Raw genomic sequence first — 23,548 nt, forward strand, 5'->3', positions numbered from 1 at the left:
TGTCTTTGTCTTATTAGTGTCCACATTAATAAGGAAGAAAGTTGTCGTAACTCTTCAGTTATTGAAGCAACTAGTGAAATAGTGTTCTAAGGTTGTTATTCTTAACTGCTTCTGTGAAATAAAAAGTAGATAGTTATTTATTTTTCAATTAATGAAAAGTTATATCATAATATAAATAAATTTTAAATCTATAACGGTATATGTAATCTAACATTAAAACTACATAGGTTCTTCTTAAAAATGGCGACGACAATACTTTGGTTTATAAAAATTATCTTTATTAATATGTAAAGGTATAACAAAAAATCTACAGAATTCAGTAGAAAAAATATATGAACATGTATTAAAAAAATTCCATCGCTAATAGTTATAATTGTAGGAATGTTTATTATGACAAAAGTAACCTTTAATACACTTAAGTTCTGATAAAAATCAGTATGTCGAGCATGTTAGTCGATAACCCATATCAAACAATTAATTGTCATAAGGACAATTATATCACAGACTCTATTCACCGAATATAAAATGAATACAAACACACACACACGTATATATCTTTATATGTATATCAATCGTGTTCAATAATACGATACTTTGTTCCAAGGATTGCAAATAACCATTGTAAGAGTTCGTTGTTAATTACTAATTTGCTTACTCTTTGGATAAGTGTAACATCATTTAACAGTCACAATAATTAATTACTTCCAATCAAACTGATATTTTTATGTTCATCCAGAACAATTCACTTGTTGTCACAACTAAAATTCCACGGTATATATGATAATAAAACGCTACAGTGGGACATGATCAATCAGAGAAGAAGGAACCTTTTCCTTATAATCGTTTCGATGGTGATCGTGGTACTAGTGGAGGGCTTGTGTTTTAATGTGTTGGTTGTCGCCCCATGCGTTGCGAAACTCAACCCCTTTCAATGTTGTGACCTTTATCGTCTGGTTCTGTACTCGGACTGACATGATAGCATTAATATATAAACACTTCAACATTTCGATATACTGATAACCAACTGGGCATCGCTAGAGCAACTCAAGCACTGCACATGTTGCGACCCAATGAAAAGTTTTCTTACGGTCTACAAATTAGGCATAACGGAAAGTTGTAGCCTTGGGTTGTCTTAGTTGCTATAAATAGCCTTTTCGGAAACTGATTTGCCCACAAGGCAGGAACAAAGTTATCAAACCTGCGTTTGTGACAATTCGCGATGACCATTGAAAATAGGTTATAAATGTGGCTCTGAAGCTTTATGGTTTCTTTGATTCTTTAATAAGGTTTTATAATCTTTCTTGAAGAATAACACTCGCTTCTATTCTACGCTGCTATTGAAGACTTTTGAATGACTTTCAATAGTAGTGTTCCGCTCGCTTTCAAAAGTTAATGTTATATGCTAAATGTTATCCCATCATTACTCGACATCTTGTTATTTTTTAAGTTGTTTGATCATCCTAATCTTGTACAGACTCGTGGCAGGGATATCTTTGGTATAATTTCGAGACAGCTTGGCTTTTGAGTATTGGGCCATGCTGACAAGAGGCTTAGAAACCGATGTATACGTACAATTGCCCATACAATCTTTGGGCCTCTTTTGGCACCCCTGCTTTGATTGACTATAATATATGAAGTAATTAATAATTATATGGATTAAATACATGCCTTTGATGGCGTCAACCGCAATTACATATTGGGCAGCATGCTGATGCTTGGAGTACCGAGCGAGATAGGTTGTTTGATAAATGCGACTATGCGGGACCCTCACCGTAGATTTTTACGGTGGCTATCCAAAATGAGCACTCTGGACCTTTCTGCATATACTTTAGAGTAAAACAGGGAGATGCCCTCTGGACAGTTATCTTTAACCCACTGCAGGAGGCCATCACACGAAGACTCAATCTCAACGATTTATAAATTATAACACATCCCAAATATCTGCATAGACGTAGGACGTAGTAATAACAAGCCGATCCAAGCAAAGCCTGATTAACCACGGAATATCGCTGAAATCTGAGTCGGCCAAGTTTGGGTTACAGATGAATACTACTAAAATCAAATACCTGGCAACTAGCCGCCTGCCCATAGTAAAAAAAACATCTTCATGGGAAAGAATGAGATAAAGGATGTGACCCAGTTTCGATACCTAGAATGTAATCTAAACACCCAGAACACCATGGAGGAGGAGATCATGGCTCGCATAGCCGCTGGAAACAGATATTTCTACACATGTGAGACTACCGTATACAGTAAGCTGTTAACTACCAAGTCTAAGCTAGCCATTTATAAAACCATAATCCGCCCAGTTGTAACCTAAGCTGGTCAAACCTGGACAACGACACAGAAAGACGAAATAAAATCACCAATGTTCGAGAGGAAAATCTTAAAAACTATTATATTTTCGAGCCGGCACGACAAGATAACGGTGTGTACCATGGAAGGATGAGTGACGATTTGATACAAAATTAAACGATTATCAGGTTCTGCTAGTCACAAAGGCCACTTCGAAAGAATGAACTACACCAGGGCTGCTAATACCTGCTCTAAGTGCGCATCGCAAAAAAAAAGACTCAGAAGAAGACCTAGGAAGAAGTGGCTGGAATGACTAGAGGAAAATCTCAGGAGTATCGGAAGGAAGATTTCTTGGTAAACAACAGCAAAAGATAGAGCGAGATGGAAGTGGATCGTGGAGGAGGCCAAGACTTATAAAGGGTTGTAGCGCCGTAGAAAGGAAAAGAAGAAGGTATTAAATATTGTTTTACGGTTAATCATTGTCCAATAATTTGAATGGTATACGTAAATTTGTGGCGATCTTTGGGAAAGGCCGGGCAGTAGACATCTATCGGCTCTATCGGTCTTTTGGCGGATGTTTTGATGCATACATGATTGTAACCTGTTTTGTGTTTAATAAATATGTAATAATTAAGTTTTATTCCTTACATGAGGGGAGATTAAACAATCAATTGTTATATTATTAGGTAATTTAACATGTTCATAATAGCCAATAAGAAAATAACTAATTATTGCAGTCATTAATCTGTAATAATATTTAAATGCGTGGAAATTATTTCTCAAAGTAGGGACAAAGAAGATCCTGTATTTTTAATCTATGCGTCTTCGTATCCACGTTTATCTAAGACAGGCCTCGCAGTTATCATTTTGTTGAAAGTACGATTACTCCTTGTCAGTTGTCTAACAAACAAATAACCTTCTCGTTCCACCGGTTGCTTATATAGGATGCATTAATAACGATTTCTTGCATCGGTCGGGCGAAACACATCCTTCCGAAAAAAATTATCGAGATCCCTTCGACGTCTGACTTTGCTAAACTTTATATAATCATTTTTCATCATTTTTCTAATAACACAATTGTAATTGAACAATTCTTAAATATTTTCTTTACATTTTATATTATTGCAGTAGTTTGCGGAACACGATTAATAATTAACAACTTAATTATCGAAACGCAAAATTACAGACGTCATAAAAGTGTGTGAAACAGTAGCCCAGTTTTAAAGCGTGTAATATCCTCAAAACATTTTGCTAACTACAGACTGTTAAGAATGTGTCAAGTAACTTGAGACTATTACAGATTTGCGTACATTTTGTAATAATAATATTTCTAAAACACATAATGCGATTAAATCTTTTATACACCATCGATTGAAGAGACATATAAGACATACGAGACATAAACGACAAATATCGCAAAAGTATTAATTTAGTTTATTCAAAGGATATCGTATCAATAAAATTTGCTTAACTTATTTCTATGAATTACCCATACCTCTTTAATATTAATAATATTATATCATTAGTATTGAACCAAGATGCATACAACACCCGACATATGATTTGGCCGTAAAAAATTTCTTTCGTCGAAATATCTTTATCAAAATAAGTTTTAATGAACACAATCGACTTTAACTGCTCTATATCCATAGCATGTGGTGCCATAAAAATAATACTCTTAAATAAATACAAACAAAATTGCTCTAAATAAAATGCTGGGTGCATTATTATTTCGCACAGATAAAACACTATTAGTAGGTTACATCACATTACTAAAATACTATAACTTATTAAAACAAGATTATAAATTGTTTTTATGTTTCAAGAGAAATAACAAACACGGTGCTGCATATTGATTTTCTAAATCCTTAAACAGTGCGATAAAACCATATTAGTTCTTTTACTATGAACGTAACGACATTCTTGTAATGTTTTACTAAATTTTACTAAATATTTTATTTGCCGTTCAAAAGAAAAAAAATTCACTATACTCATAAAAGTTCATGTATGTGTTGTGTTTGCGCGAATAAGTTGTCTATTGGTTAATTTATATCGAATGAATAAGTTTTTGTCTTACTCTATTGTTTGTTTATGTAGTTCACCACGAATTACAAATCGCAGTAAATATTCAATTTACTGCGATTTGTGTACACTTTATGTGAAGCGGTTATATCGGCCCCTTCACCATTGTTCGTCCAATTTCATAGTATTTTGCAATTTTTTGCTATTGTCAGCCGAACTATATGAATCAAATATTTCGGTGGCAATATCTACTTATCTCTTTTCTATTCTAATACTATAGTTGTATGGAAGAAATTGTCTCGTGTGATAAGACTTTTCATTGTACTTTTTCTTTGCTATTATGCAACTGTGTATATATTCTGTACTGTGTACAATAAAGAGTAGTTAATTAGATTAAAAACTCATAGCTAGATGAGAGAGAACGAAATGCCATTAAGTGATGCTTAGGAGTATTACTTTGCTATTTTTCACAAATAACGTGGTTCGATTTTAATGTGGGAAATGTATTTTTAAAAAAAATCACTACGGTAAATAAGTATGTAAATTAGGGAGAAATAATAATGTGTACCAAAATTAGCGACTACCGGCATCCGAGCGATGGCCGACCCATATTTTTTTCTTCCTAAGCGAACGGAATCCAACAGTTTTAGTTGGCACAATGCCAGGAAAGACAACGTTCCCTTTCATGGATGAATCAATGTTTTTAATTGCCATACAGATTTATTTTTTATTTAACAAAGACCTATATGCATGCATATTATAAGATTATGCTTTATATTTGTAATTTAGCGTACTACACATTTACAAAAGTGTTAAGGTTAAAATTATAAAAAGATCCAAAAAAATTTACCAAATATATGCTTGTAGTTCGTCCTCGTATGATCAAACATGAATTGGCTTTTGTTGGTAAAATTTTAAATATAACTTTTCACTTATAATTCACACACAATTTTTCATATTTTATTGAACAATATCCTTACTTTCGAGTACAATAAAGTAAACTTGGTAGCAAGACAATGTTATTACAATTAAGTTAAAGTCTCACTCAAATATAAAACACGTTTTTAAACACACAAAATCAAACAACTACGTGAACAGCGTTCGCGTAAACCAATGAATTTTATAAAATTGCCACATTGATAAAACGATAAGGAGATAAAGATAGGCGAAGATGTTTATTTTCACGTTATATCAAATCCAATGTACTTAAAAAGTCGGTCGGTACGTTCCATGAATCATCCTTGCGTTAATTTAGAGATTTAATAAACTTGACCGATTACAGACAACTGTTCTTTGATTTAATGAACAAGGCTCTTTATTTTAAATGAACCATTTACATCGCTAATTAAAGATTTCACTAGATACCTAAACAAAGATAGGAACAAAGAACAAAGAGAAAATCTGTTTTAGATGCCTAAAATTGTAGAAAAGAAAATATTGTTTTTGTACATAATATTTGTCCATAACGAATTGAATGCACGAAAACTGGAAAACTAAAAGAAATGTTGTCTGTGTAAATTACGATGTAAAGCCTTTACACCGTCTCCTTTTATTACATAGGTAGACAATAATTATTTATTCATTATTTATCTATCTCCATGAATGAATGTTTCGCCACTACTACGAAAAGTTTGTTATTGGCGCTTCGCTGAGCATGTAGGTCTAATGCTTTAACACTTTTATCCAAAATAGCTGGGAACCCCCTTTCTCTTTAATAAATTTTTATATGAGACTCACTCAATTATCAAGAAATGCTTTAAACTCAGTAATGAATGAATATAAAATAATAATAAAAAAAATTCTCACACTTTCATCGTGATCATATAATAAAGCTTTTAATGAAGAATTTAAATTTAATGGTACCCATATAATATAAGACAAATTCTAGACAATCACAAATTAGTATAACAAAAATTATTTCAAATCAGGATCTTTTTTAATTCAGCAATCATATAATATTTAGTAAATAAAGTACTATGTACTTACATCTGTTATATTGGCGGCCATAATATAAATAACTCCACAATCACATCCACGGAAAACTATATTAATGGAATATCACTGAACTGTAAGGTGGGTCGACTAGTTTAGTTGTCGCTAAAGGGCCGGGCACACTCGTGCGGGATCTCTGGACGCGATGGCCGAGGTGCGTCAGCAAACACGTGTGGCAGCACCACGTGCGAACTCCGGAGTGAGGTGGCGCGTTCCAGACCACTGCTCCTGCACTTGACTCATCGCCAGACTAGCCCATTCTGCTACAATGGGTTAAATAGAACATCCACGTTCACCAAGGCTTTAAAAGTTATGTATTACTTTAATAGGAATGATGTAAGTTACACCTCTTTTGACGATTCAAATTAAAAATATATTTCAAATAGACATTTACACGCACTTTTAAATAGTCAATTTATTTTAATAACAGAAAGATGCTAAAAAAAGATGAGTGTAGTCAGTTCGTGAGTAAGCTACTATCGGCTCGAAATGCTGATCGTTGTTTCCACGAACTCATGTCAAAGAAGCTGTAACATCCCGCTTGGCTGTCAGCGTCGACTTCATCAGAAATAATGGGTTGCTGATCTGTTGAGAAGAATTGGCCAGAATCTGAATAGGTTCTCTTTTAAAGTAAATTTTATCATTTTTTGTTTACATTATAATATCATCCCAATTTTTCAAATTGCAATTAGTCAAATTAAAAGTTTTATTAAAATAGCAAAAACATTGAATGATAATTTTTCTTTTATTAACAGTCTCCGTAATAATATGAAATTATATGTCATAAAAACTTAGAATCGTATATTTAAAAAAAATATATTTAAATTTATTGATAGTATTTAATGTCCGAAAACTCGCTCTCTGTCTATCGTATTATATATCTTATCGAAGTAGTTAGTATTAGTTACATAAAATTATCTTCGCCGTATTTTAGTTGACTGTTTAAAATAAACAAATTCTATGCACGGTTTTTAAGAGCGCTATATATAATGTTAGATGAATTAACTCAGTTTACTTTGCAGCGTTAACTAGAGATTGTATAAACCTGCAGCCTAACTCTATGTATATTTTATTTCAAATAGCACTAAATGTTCGCTCATTTACTAAGCAAAGGGAGACAATATTTCCTTAGTGTTACATCCAAACTTTTCTTCGATATTAGTATTAGTAATGAACAATCTTACGAAAGAGATTTTACTAGAGATTGTCTTTTAATAGCAAACTTGATTAAAAGAGAATATCATTTCAACTGTAAAAGTCCACTGCTAAACATAGACTACCACTAGCGATTTCCAATAGGACAGGTTGCAAGCGGTCTGCATCCTTACATTAACAATTTTTACACTTGTGAGATATATAATGCAAAAATGTTAAAAATGAACTTTCACTAATTTTGTTTAAGCAAAATTTCAGAAAATATAGCCTTGTTTAAAATAGGTCTATGTTTAAAAAACCACTAATAAGTGAAAGATAAAGCTTTAGGTTGTATACAGAGGCGATTTCACGTTCCATTTAAAAACTTCCTTCCTCGCTGTGTTAATTGTTATTTATCAGTATTTATTTGTGTCGGCAACTAGAGGGCATTGTGCGTGGCTGCAGGCGTGACAATAGTTTCCGCTAAGGTCATTGTCGTGCAACTTCGATATTGCTGTGCTGTTGTCCTTTACATGTCTTAAAAATACCAAAGCAGTTACACTAAAAGCTTTAAAATTATGCGCAAATAATTAGAGAGTAGTTACCCTATTCAAGTCGAAATGTCCACATTTTCTGAGACGTCTACGAAAAATATTGTAAACAATAATCTATACGGAATGCTACCTACTAACCTGTTGACTAACAATAAAACCCATATATTGTTTCCCAGGCGATAAATATGTGTATTTGAATTGTATAAATAAATGTATAATTAAACTTACTCCTGTTTTAGATACGACGAATTAAGAACGGCTTTTCTGTGTAACGGTATATTCTTTAACAGTAACGGTTTAAGAAAATAAGGAATAATCGTGTGCACTTGACTTTACAGTTGATCTTAATAAGGGATGAGAATCACACTGGCTGGATGATACTAGTCTAACTGGAACCGGTAACCATTGACGACTTTATAATAACAGTCTTATATCTGTCGATGTAACTGATTAAATAAATTCTATAAAAGAGCCGCATGCATCTCTTCACGAAAAAGTAATAGCCATGTAAAACTCGACATCCATTATTGATATGATACATCTTAATAGATACAAGATAGTTTTTATTTGGTTACTACATCTTAACACGCCTGCTTTGGTCATTAGACTTTGGAGAGGCTATGCCGCTAAACTAATTACATACAAAATTCGGTACAAGGAGGAATTATATATTAGGTACATATAATCTGGATGGTTATATGTGCAAAAATTTTAAAAAGCGATTAAAGTGAATGCATTGTTTATTTGACAGCAAAAACTTTAAATCTTTTATACCTATTTCCAAACAACCTCTATAATGTAATAACTCTGTAATATATTACATCTATTAATTTTTTTCCATTAGATTGAGACAGTGCAATTATTTCTGGCCGTTTAAAGTTTGCACGGACAGATCGCAAACAATAATTCATTTTAATATGTTGAATTCAGCATTTTCAAACCGCTTTTTCTTACTAGATGTTTATTTCTAAAATCATTTTTCTTTAGAAAGTATGTACCACTTATTGGTTGAAAGAAAATTAAATATATATTGATATTTTTAAAGCTGTTACACCTATATTTAAACATCGTACAAAAGTTGAATCTTTATTTGTAACAAAGTTACTGCAATGTAGGTTTGTTTTTTTGGCGTTCAAAACTGTAAAAAATAATAATTTCTCGTAGTTATTAATTATATGACAACAGTTAGTTCGGCAAGAGTTGATTGCTAACATAATAGCGGAATAATTTATGAAGGTCTTTATTGGAATACCGATGTGTTATTTAAAACCTTTCGATATTTCTTTTGTGACTATCATTCAAGTCTACGGTCAATGTCCTATAATTTTGGAACATTTTCAAATAGTTTATAAACATTGGAAAAATGTCGTTACATCAAGAAAGAAAATAAACTCGTAAGCATTTGGCGTCAAGAGAACATTTTATCGCGTGTTCTTTTTTTAGCGAAATTCACATATTTATAACACATTATTAGGTCAAGAACTTGGCATCTCACTGCTTTACATTTTGATACAAATAATTTATGAGGAAAATTTTAAATAGCTATTAACGTTGATTAAAAATTAAATTTTTTGTATAACTGAACTCTTTCTCCTCATATTTAGTCTAAAATCATATTAAGGTCTAAATATAAATTAAGACTAGAATTTAGAATGAGGAATACTATATCTTGGGAAGAATAACATAATTTATGCAATTTTTTTTTTTAAGATTGTTTTTAAATCTGACCAGCCGTAGATCTGAAATTGATTGTGTAATTTTATTGCACATATTGTGTACACCTTCTACTATATTTAAGTTTTGAAGACGAAACTAGGAATATACACCTTATTTTATTTCTTGTATTAACACCTTGTCTATACCACTTTTATGGATGTTTTTGCGGACAAACAAAACATAATTATAGATTTATTGCGATGCATTCGTAAGAACACCGGCTTTATTAACATCTCGCAAAGAACCTCGAGCTCCCATGCAATAAATGGCCCCATTTTTGCTCTTTTTTGAATTACAAACATTGACTAAATTTCTGCCGCGATGCCTCAGAGTAGTAAGTCATAAGACAATACGCTATGAATAGAGCCAAAATAGGCGAGTCTGGCTGTATCAGCGCCTGTAAACTGTCTGACTTTTTGGACAGCGTAAACAGCTGAGCTCTGTCTACTGGCAAAGGAAGACGGATGGGCCTCTCATTGAGTCACCCGTGGATCCCTGAAGGACTTTGGGACCCTTTGCTTCGGATAAACTTTGACTTAAACTCATTAGTTCAGTTCTTAATCAGACGTATATTAGTTCATAGTAATTAATTATTCAAACGCAACGCATTTCCTGTTCTTGCAGCAAATTGTTTTCGACGTTGTACATGATGCAAACTCAATTTTACTGTTTCACCAATGCCATTTAAAAAAAAATGAAGCTAGTTTCGTTATAGATGTTTTATTTATTTTAATTAATATTTAAGCTTCTTACTTTTTAAATAATACTAATACAAAAACTTAAAACATGCTGCATATTTATTACTATTGCATTTGGGAAATCGCAGCGAAAAGAGTTGAATGCTCTTTAAACAACAAAAATAACGTTAATAAATTGTTTAAAGTCAAATATATCACAGATAAAGCTTTAGGTTTTAACCAGGAAATAATCATCCTTCCAAAATCGTGTACTGCCCGCTGCCTGTGTTCCTCAATTGTCTAAATTGGCTTAAATTATCCCAAAGAGGGACATAATGCTATGTATATGTACATCGTTTTTATAATAACAGGGATAACGTCTCGCTATAGTTTGAGAGCATTTGTTTTTCAATTTTTCTAGGAAATATATTTAGAGTAACTATTATTCGCCTTACTTATTAATTGGTGTCTAGACTGAAGATATATTTAGATAAAGGTTCATATCGGTGTTGCAATTAAGAGGAATGATATGAACTTCAGTCACCTTTACAGACATTGTTAATTATGAAATTATTTTTGTCCAGGAGCAGAAGAGTAAATTTCTTAAAAACTTTCGTCTTTTTTATTACAATATTCAAAGAGAAAGTTGGTGTTTTGTTAAAATACTTTTTTCATTATTATATCAAGGTAAAGATTGTTAATTTAATATTAAATAGTCTTTCCAATATATAATAAATATTTTTTGATTTCATATCACAAGAATTACAATTCTACACACAAATTGTATAAAAAATTAACACTACTAAAACAAACATTACACTAAAGACGGGCTGTGTTTAGTGTAATGTTTATTTTCTCGTACAGTGAATTTGATTTAGCATTATATTTTGGGCTGGTGTGTTAATTTAGTCAGTAACAAAAGAAAATTTAAAAAATGCAATAGCTTATTACCAAACATTATTTTATAAATAAGCTACGACTTACAAATAAGTCTACTAACACATTTACTGATTCGACTAGCCACCACTACTCGGCGGTTGAAATAGTCGCGACGATAGCATCTATAAGATAATACATAGTAACATATAGATATCCAAAAAGGAAATAAGTTTGTAATGGAAACAAAATTATATTAGTAACCCTCTCCCGCTCGAAATTTATCGAAAACATTCGATCACGAATAAAGCATAATATAGCCCAGTGGGTTTGCAAGTTATAGTGGCAGAACAGGTGGATTGATGGGATCTTAAGGTTTAGAAGTGGAGACCAGCACGTTCCGTTCCAACAACTTTAACAACGTCGCTTCTAAACGATTCTATTGGAAATATAGAGAGAGGCTACATCCAACAGTGGACATCCTTTAGCTGAAATGATAATGATCATATAGAAAATTCCTGAACATTTTTAAACACAACATAACCGCTTCTAAATATTCCAAAAATACCCAAGTCATAAGTAAATAAAGGAAGGCATTGAATTTTTGATTATCCAAAATTTTATTCAACAGTTACGCATCAAAATTATATTTTGTTTTGCTTTTGACAAAATATGAACAATACTATATTTTCCTAGTATTATCAAAAGTTAGTAAAAAATTACAAAATTTATTAAAAAATTAATAAATCTTATTATTTTACTTAGGTATTTTTCTATTGGTTCTCGTCATCGTCTATCAAACAGCTTCGTCTCACACAAAGATTTTTTTTTTCGATTACCGCCATGTGTTTATTATCAATGTAAGAAATAATTTATTCTTATTTGAGAAAAAAAATCATAGCATACGGCTTAACGAATCGGGTAGTATTATATGTGATACGGCCAAAGCAAAGATTCCCAAAAAGCCTCCGAGCTATTTACTAGCTATTACGCATTCCGTGTTTTTAACCCTAAACTAGCGATATCTGTATCTATCAATAAGGCATCAAAGTAAAAAGGAAAATAATCGAATTAATCTCTAAAAAATAAAAAGAAGACTGGTGAGTAAAAACATTTAAAACAAAAGATTAAATCTATTAAGAAGAATGAAGTATGAAATATGGCTAATCGTCTTCCTTTAAGCATGTTTTTAGTAAACCGTGTCACTATCCTTCAGCCTAATTTTAGATTTGTTTATAAGTAAAAAAACAAAATATAAAAGTCGAAGGATCGATTCATTAGTATGTACAGAAGGTCGCTTACGGGACCGTGTGTAGCATTGTTAGCTTCGAGGCCTCGGTCTTTGATCACCAAAGTGATAGAGGGAAAGTCGCATTTCACTAAAAGAGTGAAACTTCTTAATTTTATGTACGCATGTTTAATGCTCACGTAACTAGACAATGCGTAGATTAGAATTCAAATGGTATTGTCGTTTTACATTTAATTGTTACCATTTCGTAATAGAAGTAATTTGAGACACACATTTCCTTTAACTTATAATATTAAATTTACTGTAAATGAAAGCAGTAGTTATTAGATACTTAAAATAACAAGACAGTCAAAGGCATTGTGTAAATCATTGGTGCCGTAATGAAAATATCGAAGAATTTTTACCTTCAGCAATAAATACCAAACCTGTATTATGAATAGGTTTTTTTTTTCACTAACAAGTAAAAAAAAACGAATTATAATAATTATGTTCTTATATTTATCTAAAACTTATAAGCTTCGTTAAATACAAATAAATAGTGTAATAAATAGCTTTGTTTTGTACACTTATGTCAAATGGCACTAAATGAATAGGAGAAACCGTTCTAATCTTCAGCTGCATTTATTCTGGAAATAAAATAAAACAAATAAATAAAATTGATTATACATAGTATGATTAAAAGCTACTGTGATACAAAGATTTTGTTTTGTATGGAATATGCAGGTTTTAAAAATAAATTTAAACATTTTGTTTCTTAGTTTTTACATTACGATTGTCTGTAACATTTATATTATGTACAATAATATATAGAACTTAAAATCGATTAACACTTATTAGCAATCTATCGAGAAAGATGATTTGTTGTCCATAGTAGTGTAACGCCTCAAAATTCAAAGGCCGTCTCGCGTTAGGTTGGTTGGATCAAGTGAAAGCTCATAAGGAATCACTTATGAATCTATGCTTACGACATATCTCAGTGAAAGATGACAAGACACTGTAAAGGCCGTGACCCTCACGGCTCTGCCAAGAGCAAGCGACTATGTTGTTCCATGTACCACGGGATAGATATACCTGACTATCGATGTAAAAGAAGAGGTTTAAACAAACAAATTCACCCAATTTTTTATACCGTAGATTTCTATCTAACACTAGATAAAGAGGAGGTTCCTAAAAAAAGCCGCCAAAATTCGTGTAAGAAATACAAATGACCTGAGGTATAGTCTCATATCCCCTGATTTCAAAAAATCGTTTAGGACCAAAAAACTTAATATTTTCGCAAATAAAACTGTGAAATCCATATTACAAAAGTATTTATAAAAAAAATGTCATTTTTATTACTAATAAAATTAAAATTATTTTACAGTGAAAATTCAAAATCCGTGAGTACATAACTAATGAAATTGAATAAAAATCTATTTTGCAACTATTGATCGCAACTTGATAAAAAGCGTGCACGTTTATTTCGGACTGGACCCAAAATGCTATCATCAATAGATACGTCAGATATACGTTAGATGCAGAACTGTTGGGCTTAAAGAATTTATTTCATTATTAACGGTCGCTGTAGGTTTTTGTTATTATAAAGTCTGTCTTATGACTCTTTTTTTGGTTTCGCAAATTGATTACATAATTCTTGATATTCTGGGATGTATAAAACACCAAACATAACATGACATTGCATTTTTAACATACGTTTCAAGTTAATTTTTAAAAAATTAAGGAATTCGTACAAAAATGTATTTTTCGGAGAACTGCGTTATTTCAGTCTCGTAAAAAAATTCCATACAGAAAAAAAATTGGGTGCACACAACATAAGTCATAAAAAACGACCGACGGTACAAGGAATCTCAATTCTCCATGTTTCAATTATCTATGTAATTCTCAACTTCAATCACAATTTTATAGTTATTTAATGACAACGTGACATGTGCAAAGGTATTAGTAAACTCAATGCTGTTTGAATTGTAGCTTTTATAACAAAGCGCACATGTTTCCTAAGGGTATTGTAAGATGATTCTCAATCGTACCTGAAGTAAGGTTGAAATTCATAGATATCATCTATAACTCTCCGTACGCGACACGTGACGCTGCAGTCCGGCTGCTGTCGCGCGTATACTGCTATCGCTCGCTCCAACAACTTGTGCGCCGAAGTAATTTCAGCAACTATCATGTAAACAAATATAAAGCATTAGTTAGAAAGGAGACAATTTATATCAAAAGTATAGTATAAATTGTTATATCGGTACTGTTTGAGTGATTGCAATAAATAGACGATAGAAATAATTTTGATATACCTTTCTTATGTCCAAACTGGCGGTCCTCGTCGTCATTGGTATTGCCACTTGCCCCGTCGTCTTTCTTAAAAGATATTAGTTTCGGTATAACGAGCAACATGCACACCACGGCGATCATGGTAACGATCTTCTTGAATATAAGGAATTTGAGCATCAGCTTGGCGATGGTCAGGATATCCAATTTCAAAGACAATTTGTCAAGAAAACCAAGACCCGGCGCTGTGTAGGGAATACCGTAGGAAGGTTTTAAAGGCGGTCCGTAAATTGGGGGAAGGGGTTTATGAACAGGAGGTCCGTAAGAGTATGATGGTGGTCCATAAGTCGGTGCAGGAGGATACGGTCCCCCAGTGTGTGTCGGCGGACCATAGCTTGACGATGGTGGCCCATAACTTGATGAAGGAGGTCCGTAGCTAGAGGAAGGTGGCCCGTAAGTGTTCGAAGGAGCACTATACGTGATATCTGACTCGAACTTGACGGGCGGTCCATAGTTGGACGGCGGCGAGTAGCTGTTAGATGCTGTAGGTGCAGAGTAACTCGATCCCGGAGAACTAAAACTGCTACTGTCACTGCTAGAATAAGGAGGAGAATAATCGTACACGGACTGATAACTGTCGTCGCGATTTGTTATCTTTTTCTCGCCATCCTTTGCCGTTATAATGATTACACCCTGTTTTGATTTTTCCGCTTCGACACGAGACTTCGAATACGCATCTAGATATGTATCTGCTTTAGATTTACTTGTTGCATTAGCAACGGGCCCTACAATAGCTGCCGCGCACGCACTTAAACATAATATCGACAAACTCAATCGAACTGCTGCCATTTTTCTGTTATTCCTTGAGCTACCGTCCGAAAGAAGTTGTCTCCATCGATCGCGAGTGACGAATGACAAACAGCGACGACTCCCATTCAGTTTTCACTTTTGACTTACCGTAAAAGAACCTAAATATGATAATGAAACACAATTAAATTCTCCAAGTGACCCCGTGCGCGTTCCGCATTGCTCATGGTAAGTAGGTGCCTCGCACCGCAACGTGCATGCTAATGGACCTCGGAGACACGCGCCCGCCTCAGCGATCCACCTTATTGGATGAGCTCCATAAAGACTAACTATTTGTCATCAAATTAAACCTTTATTAGATCGTTATTTGTTTGTGAAAGTTGTACGCCAAGTAATACGTTCAATAGAGAGTGTGAAACGATTGATTTTTAAAGTAAGAGTACATCAGACCAGACCAGATTAATCCAATATTTCTAATATCTGAAGCTAACGGAAATTTAATATGTAAAGCAACGGACACCCGATTTCGCAAACCGTCCAAATATTCTGTACTGGAAATACGCCAATCTAATGAAATTATTCACACAATTTATAAATAAAAGACGACACTAGCATAAATGCATTTAAATCGTAATTTCTACTACTCAGTAATGCATTTTCACTTCCTTCGTGAGCTGAGATTGCTAATATATCAAATAACTACGTTTAGTGACATAATGTTATTTCTCATTTGGAAACATTAAAAAACACCTTTTGTAAAATATACAAAATATACATTTACAAAATATTTCTTTTTTCTTTCGTAATACATTCGTTTCGATTAAATCATCATGCAGTAATAAACTTACATCCTAAGTTTAAATTCTTATCCTTGTGTTAATATTTTGAGAGTTCGTTGCTACCACGTTAAGTACTACTCCAAATAGTTAAATAATAATAAGTAACAACTAACCAATGGATTCCAGAATCCTGTACTACGAACGTATCCAACATTCAATATAAACTCTTATAGCCGATTGATGACATATTTTATTGCTAAAATTATTTTTACTCAAAAAAGGAAGTAGTCGTCGTTTCAGCCTTTCGACACCCACTGCAAAGCAAAGGCTTCTCCAAAAAATATCTATAGAGGTATATATCACAATCGCAACGCTTGTCAAGCCGGTTGGCGATCGCGGTGTGGTATTACTGTACGTAGAGGACACTGCTGCCCATTCCTTGGAAACTTTTTTGGAAACAGTGGCAATCGTATATAATTAATGCAAAAAGTGTGGATTATATAAGATTGAATCCCGGGAATCAAACCCGCAACCTACGATCGCACTTCTATCCTCTACGGCTTTGCTACTAAAAAAAATTTTAAGTATATATAAATAAATAAATAAACAATGTATTCTTCCAGCGCCACACAATAAATTCACAAAGCTCTTATTTCTATTCTAGTCTCGTCTATTTTTACTTTATTAGTACACTAATGTTTCACAACGAAACGTTTCCGCTACTTTCGTATGCGGAATTCCGAATTTAACAACAACATAAAGATCAATGGCTAAGTTAAACATCTTTTAAACTATTAACGCTATTTTATATTATGTAATGAGTGACAAAATTGTAATATGCATGATGAAAATGAAATTAGATTAATAGCCTATTACTTAAATTAAGTTTTGTCACATAGCCTTGTTAAGTCTTAAATCTTTTTTGAGGATATTGTAAATAGTGAACAAACTGGCATCGTAATGCATGTAACGAATTGTCTGGTTTAAACGACGTAACAATTAAGATTGAAACGACGTTAATTGAAGAAGAAACGTTATTTGGTTTTAAAGTGGACGTATATTTTTTTTTCAAAATTTGTCAAGCACTATATAATACATACAGGTGATACGAGTACATTAAATGTAACTAGTTGTTGGTGTCAAATACAACTTTTTATATGCTTTTGATTTTTTGTGTCAGTTTTGCAATTAAACAAAACGAACATGTTAACAGTCCTTTTTTTCTTCTTTTCTATTTCAAGCCAATGCGAACTTAATCCATGCTGTTCCAAGTTGATTTGACATTTTTTATTTATTGTGCAGAAGTTTTACGTAGTATTTTACGCGGAGTTTCGTATCATCTTTCGAGGGGGTATTTTGACAGAACTCATCGGCACATAAGGCTAAGAATACTACTAGACCTCATACAAATTTGAGGAGTCTGAAATCATTTAGAAAAGCAGTGATCGAAGTTGTGATGAATATGTTGCGTGCCGCGGACGATGAGCGGGAGGCACAGACTAAAGGAATTTGTCAATAATAGAGAGACAGACACTTTGAATAAATTGTAACTCGATCTTATATTGATACATATGTAAAGGCAAATGCATATATTTGTCTTTTTACTAACTATCGCGTACAATGTATACATCGTATATTCGTTTCTTGTCCTGTTTAAGGTTGTTTGTAAGAAATTGTCTCGAGTGATAAGACCGCTCCATTGTACTAATGTTACTCGAATTATAAAAGAGTATTAAAAATGTGTAAATATACTTTGTGAATAATTTAATATCACCATTACCCTTTGAAAATTAACCTTGGAAAAAACATCGAGAAATATGTACATCCACTAACCTGCGCTAGGCAGGCGGGGGTCGCCGTGAACCCCGTCCGTCTCGTTTCTCGCGTTTTGTCACCGGTGTGTTGCGCTTTCAATAAGAACGTAAGAAGAAAAGCCCAGGGCCTCTCTTCTCAGCTGTGTCATTAAAGACCCACCTTAAGAGTTAAGGTATCTAGGGGTCTGAACTCGGAGGTAACCAGAACGATATATTTGGCGCTGTTGGAACCGATCATTTAGTACGAAGCGAGTGTATGGGCGCACACGGTTAAGAAAGCTGCTAATCCCCAGGCAGTTAGGCGCAGCCCAGCGGGGCCTCGCACAAATAATTGTGTGGACCCACTGGATCGCGTATTGCACTCGGCCCTGATACTTGCCGGGCTGCTTCCTCTGGAAGCGGGTCCAAGAAGCAGCCCTTTTATTTGAGATTAAAAAAAGCTATTCCCGGCGGATAGTAGGGGACTGGGCAGCTACTAGAGACTTCCACACCCGTCTGGACAGCTTGGTGTGGAATTCTCCTACCTGGAGGTTGGTTAGAAAGCGGCCCGACTTGTCGCAGCTTTCGATCTTGTGATGTACACACATGGATTCTCTTAGGGAATGCAATAGGTGGTATGTGGAAGGCGAGACGGCTTCGACGAGAAAATTTTTCCCTACACGTCGAGGTCTACGACACATTGCGTTCCCGGGGCACGGGGATTCTCAGAGTACCTTTATAGGTTTAAGCTTAGGGAGAGTCCCTCGTGCACATTATGCGAAATGGAACTAAAAGAGAGGGAGAGAAGTAACACTGTCGCCTCCCTGATGAAAGATAGAGAACACCGTCATATCTTAAAATATTGTAACAGAATTCTAAAGGTGACTAATAAAAATAAAAGTTAATAAAGTAAAATGCAATAAGAAAAATAAACAAAAATAGAAATACGTATGGGAACAAATTGTAACCAACTCTGATATCAAAGAATATTGTGAAGAAAGAGAGGCGACGTGTAAGGACTGTGAATGAAAGAAAATGTAAATGAAAAACAATGATTAAAAATAATTTGTAAAAGACCCCTCTCTCAACAATAAGAGGGTGGGAACTAGAGGCCCAAAAAAAAATTATTAAGAAAACACTGCACTGGTCCTTGCGAGTAAATTTTGGTTCTCTCTCCGGATCCTCTAGAGGTGACTTGCTACGAAATGTGCTAATCAAGGTTTCTTTGAAATAATTAAATAAATAAATATATTATTACAGAGATTTAATAAATAAAACAGTGGACGTTTTTATCTTAATTTTTATTTATTTCTAACACTCTCTTAGCATTATTTACTATCAGATACTTGGATGTATATCAACCAACGGTTTAAGAATTACTAATTATGAAACGTAATTTTGTCTCAAAAAAATTTAAAATTCTAGAGCGGGAACTATACTTGTTTATGTGCGTTGGAACACTGAAAATAATTCATTTTATTAATATATTTGTTAGTAACTGATCAAAGATGCCACAAAGATCTATAGTAAAATATGCACAACTACATTTAGTCAATTGGCAGAATATGCCTTGTTTTATAAAAAATCATGGCATGGATTACAGTCACCATCTCAATAAAAATTAATATAACTTAATCTTAATATCACATCACTCAAAAGCATTTGTCATTGAGATCTGTCTTTCCTCAAAAAACTTGTGTCTTTTTCTTGATTTTTTCTCTTCTTTTGGCGAAAAGAAAGTAGTGATGGATTTTGTTCCTGCGGCCTTCTTATTCGGACTGGCTTCATCGGTTTCTTCAAAGGTACACATTGCAGCCTTCTCTTGAAGCATATTCTCTGCAGTGGACCAACTAAACCTTACAAGCAATGGATATCCGAATACATTGTCTATTTGCTCACGAATAAACTTCTTTGTCAATGGATCTGTAAAAAAATCATTGTTACATTTTGTCATTACAGTCACCAAAAAAAAAATTAAATTGAAAATGCTTTGACGGATACATGCATGTACCATGGCAATTTTGATATAAGTATTAATATAAAGCACTATTTTATCATACTACTATTACGATTATGAATATGTAAATGTTTAATTATATGACTTATATAATCATTAATTCACTCTATTTCCTACTTTCAATCTTATGTAGTGATCAATTGTGTATATCAAGAGAAAAATGGCAGAAGAACCCAATTCAAAAAATAATGACAATCATCAACTCAAAAGAAAAGTATTGGAGGGTGCTTAACTGAGAAAAGTAACAAACTGGGGTGGGTTTGTAATCAATGTCAAATTTATTTTTATTTATATAAGGTAATAATAATAATTAGATTTTAAATTTAACCATTCTCAAGTAGTACTAACACTTAAATGTACATGCTGTATTAAGAACACACTAATTTGTTTCTGATATTTGTTTAAATTTATTGCATGGTAATTCTAATACAAATATACAAGCCACAGAGAGGCATGATGGGTATTTTACTAGGAGATTCAAGTAGAATCAGTGGACACGCAGGCTTGTTAAGGTCATCCGGGGAAGCTGAATGTGGCCTTTGTATGCTGCTATGGAATTTATAGGCATATTCAGGAGTGGACATCCTACAATAAAATGACAGGTGAGTTTATTGTCAAATCATACACAGTGCAACAAACATCGCTATTTTTAGTGCTAACTAAGGAAGGTTCCAAAATTTGATGTTGAAGAAAAATGTTACACATATTAACAAGCAAGATGCACCAACTATTCCACTCCCTAACAACTCAAGATTAAGACCAGCATCTCTGCTAGGTATTACCTAAGAGTCCGAATTATATTAGCAACATGGTCTGATCAAGTGAACTCTACATTCCTACTATGGAATGAAATGGTTAATATGAGAATAGCTTGTCATTGATTCAGTCTAGGTGTTCTTGATGGACACAAATGTTAGAAATTAAGTAAAGACTGAAAAGAAGAAACTTTTTACTAAAATTCTTCAGGTATGAGGTATAAACAGTCCTCTTCTACAGTAACAATAATCATCCCACATTGCGCTTCCCATCGGCGGCCGAGTCCGCCTCGCACGCGTTCATGTGGGGGTTGACAAGAGAGGCTTGTGTTGCTCCCAACCACCAAGTAGACCTCGCTTCGCTAACCTGAATACTTCCCAACTTTTATGAAGCCTTAATTTTATTTATTATATTATTTTAACACCTATTTACCTCCAGGGTATCCACTACCAAACTGTGTACTATCCATATCCAATCCTTCCTTGAAATTCCATACTTTGAGTGCATGATCTCTTGTCACTTTTGCAACAATACTGGCTGCTGACACAATTGGATATATGGAGTCAGCTTTTTTTGCAACCTTTAACATAATATTTATTTGCAAATATGCTATAAAATGGTAAATTTTTGTTATTTTTGAACTAAGTTTTACTACCAAATAGTAAAATTAAACAACTTCATTACTGAGCCATTGTTCTTATAAAAACCATAAAGGCTGTTGATTGAAAAATTGTGACAATATGTGTAAAAACCAGAAACTTTTTTTTATTTTTAATAATTATTGCAAACCATTATTATGACTAGTAGAGATTGTGCTCAAAAATATTTTCAGCTTCACAGGCTTCAGGTTGCAATCTTGTCTTGTCTCAATGGGTTAGTTTCTTCAACTACAAAGCTCTCATTTTACATTAGGGCAGATGGCACGGCACCAAAAGCACTTAAGCCTTACTTTTTAACTGAGCACAAGAGTGTCCTTTGGGTCATTATTTGTGAAAAGTAAGCCTTTCTATTCATTTCACTGGAATCCTTATAACTAGAAAGATGGTAAATGTTACACAGCATAATAAATTAAGACTGAACTTACTGTAACTTTAATATCAGGGAATATCTCCGAAAGCCTTGCTTGGTACTTTTCTGGTGGGCCAACTGTATCTACATAAATTTCTGCCACATTAACTCCTTCTTGGAGTACCTTTTTTATGAGGCCTATTGCTGAACTCATTGATACCTAACAAAATATTTCATAAAAATTGTAGACTTCAATAATGATGTATATTGGCATTTTTCAATTATCTTTAATTATGAGTGTGAATGTGGAAGTGGTTGTAGGTGTGAGAGCAGGTTTGGGTATGAGTGTGGGTATGGGTGTAGCATGAGTGTATGTGGAGGTGTGGGTGTGTATTATACATATTACAACTTAAAATATTCAAGTTAAAAAGTAATAAATTGTCAATATTAATTCAAAAAATTATTGGTGAATTTTTATTTTCTAATGTGGTTATTATACATAAATAATTGCAATATAATTCTAACGATCTCCTGTTATTGATTAACCACCACAATGAAGAATAAAAATGATATACTTTATAATTAATGTTTCTATATTTTTCTAAAGTAAAAATATTTCTTAAAAAAAACCTTGTTAAGGTTAATATTATAGTCATACCTCATTTAAAGAATGTTTAGCTCTTCTATACATAGAGTTTGATATATATTTAGGTGATATAATTTCTGCATTCCAACCAACATTTGAAAGTGATTCTTCATCAGTTAACATTTTTGTAAAAATTTCATCTCGTTTTTCTTCTGTCAAAGCTTTGGAATCAGCACATCCTAAAGTTTGGAGTATAGTTTCGTTGCTTAAGGGACAATAAGCAATTCCATACACCATAGGGCCTGGGAAAGAAAGTGAAAAATATCATTACTATTGTTACTTTAACTGATTAATTTGTTGCATCTCATTATTTTTTTAAACTAAAATTATTAACTTACCTAAAACAGGCCCCCGGCCAGCTTCATCTACTCCAAGTCTACAAGGTTCTGTTTTACAAATAGAAGGAATTTCCGAACAAGTATAGAAATTCGTAGTGTTATCCTTGGACCTAAGATAATCTTGTAAAGAATTTAACGAATACATAACGACTGTAACGAAGGTGATTTAATGACTTTATAAAACCCGCGAAATTCATCAATAACACGATCACGGTTGTATCATTACACAGATGACAACTTGACAACCAACCATAATAAAGAACAGTTTCGTATGTTGTTCAAAAATTAGTTTTTAATATCTAGGTTTGAACAGACTCAAAATAAATATAATACAAATTTAAATAATATAATTGATACGAGATCGTACTTTACATTACTTTATATTAATATAAATGGATAGATTTTAGAAGATTTTACAAAACTTATTTTAAAAGAATATGATGCATTTACTTTAATTGTACTTGTGTATAAATCTATTCAAATTGTAAATAAAGTTTTGCTACCTAGATTAAAATAATGGATTTGAAGAAAGAAAGCATTTGAATGTTAATTACTGAAAATAAAGAGAAGCGGAAATAAAGAGGTAAATTAAATCTTTTCTAAGCGTAACTTATTTATTAA

At 33.1% G+C, this 23,548-nt stretch overlaps 2 protein-coding genes across 3 annotated transcripts; both read right to left on the minus strand.

Annotated features, from left to right (window-relative positions):
- Window positions 1-13,075: 13,075 nt before the first annotated feature.
- On the minus strand, window positions 13,076-15,718 carry LOC137918530 (uncharacterized). The gene is given in 4 exon segments (XM_068761351.1): window positions 13,076-13,141; window positions 14,543-14,678; window positions 14,810-15,629; window positions 15,632-15,718. Coding segments are annotated over 4 exon segments (1,065 nt in total). The 3' UTR covers window positions 13,076-13,119.
- A 3,878-nt stretch (window positions 15,719-19,596) lies between these two features.
- LOC137933773 (ribonuclease H2 subunit A) lies at window positions 19,597-23,127 on the minus strand. 2 transcript variants are annotated; one of them, XM_068777821.1, is made up of 5 exons: window positions 22,928-23,127; window positions 22,602-22,831; window positions 22,020-22,163; window positions 21,368-21,515; window positions 19,597-20,085 (listed from the first exon to the last, which is right to left on the minus strand). In XM_068777821.1, exons 1-5 carry the CDS (start codon window positions 23,070-23,072, stop codon window positions 19,811-19,813), a joined length of 942 nt encoding a protein of 313 aa, XP_068633922.1. In that variant the 5' UTR covers window positions 23,073-23,127; the 3' UTR covers window positions 19,597-19,810. The 2 variants fall into 2 exon arrangements, with proteins under 2 accessions (XP_068633922.1, XP_068633924.1); XM_068777823.1 differs by lacking the exon at window positions 22,020-22,163.
- Between the last annotated feature and the right edge of the window lie 421 nt (window positions 23,128-23,548).

Source organism: Battus philenor, unplaced genomic scaffold (assembly GCF_028537555.1).
Source record: "Battus philenor isolate CCGP_79_NKW_IND1 unplaced genomic scaffold, ilBatPhil1.0.hap1 SCAF_14, whole genome shotgun sequence".
Taxonomy (NCBI): domain Eukaryota; kingdom Metazoa; phylum Arthropoda; class Insecta; order Lepidoptera; family Papilionidae; genus Battus; species Battus philenor.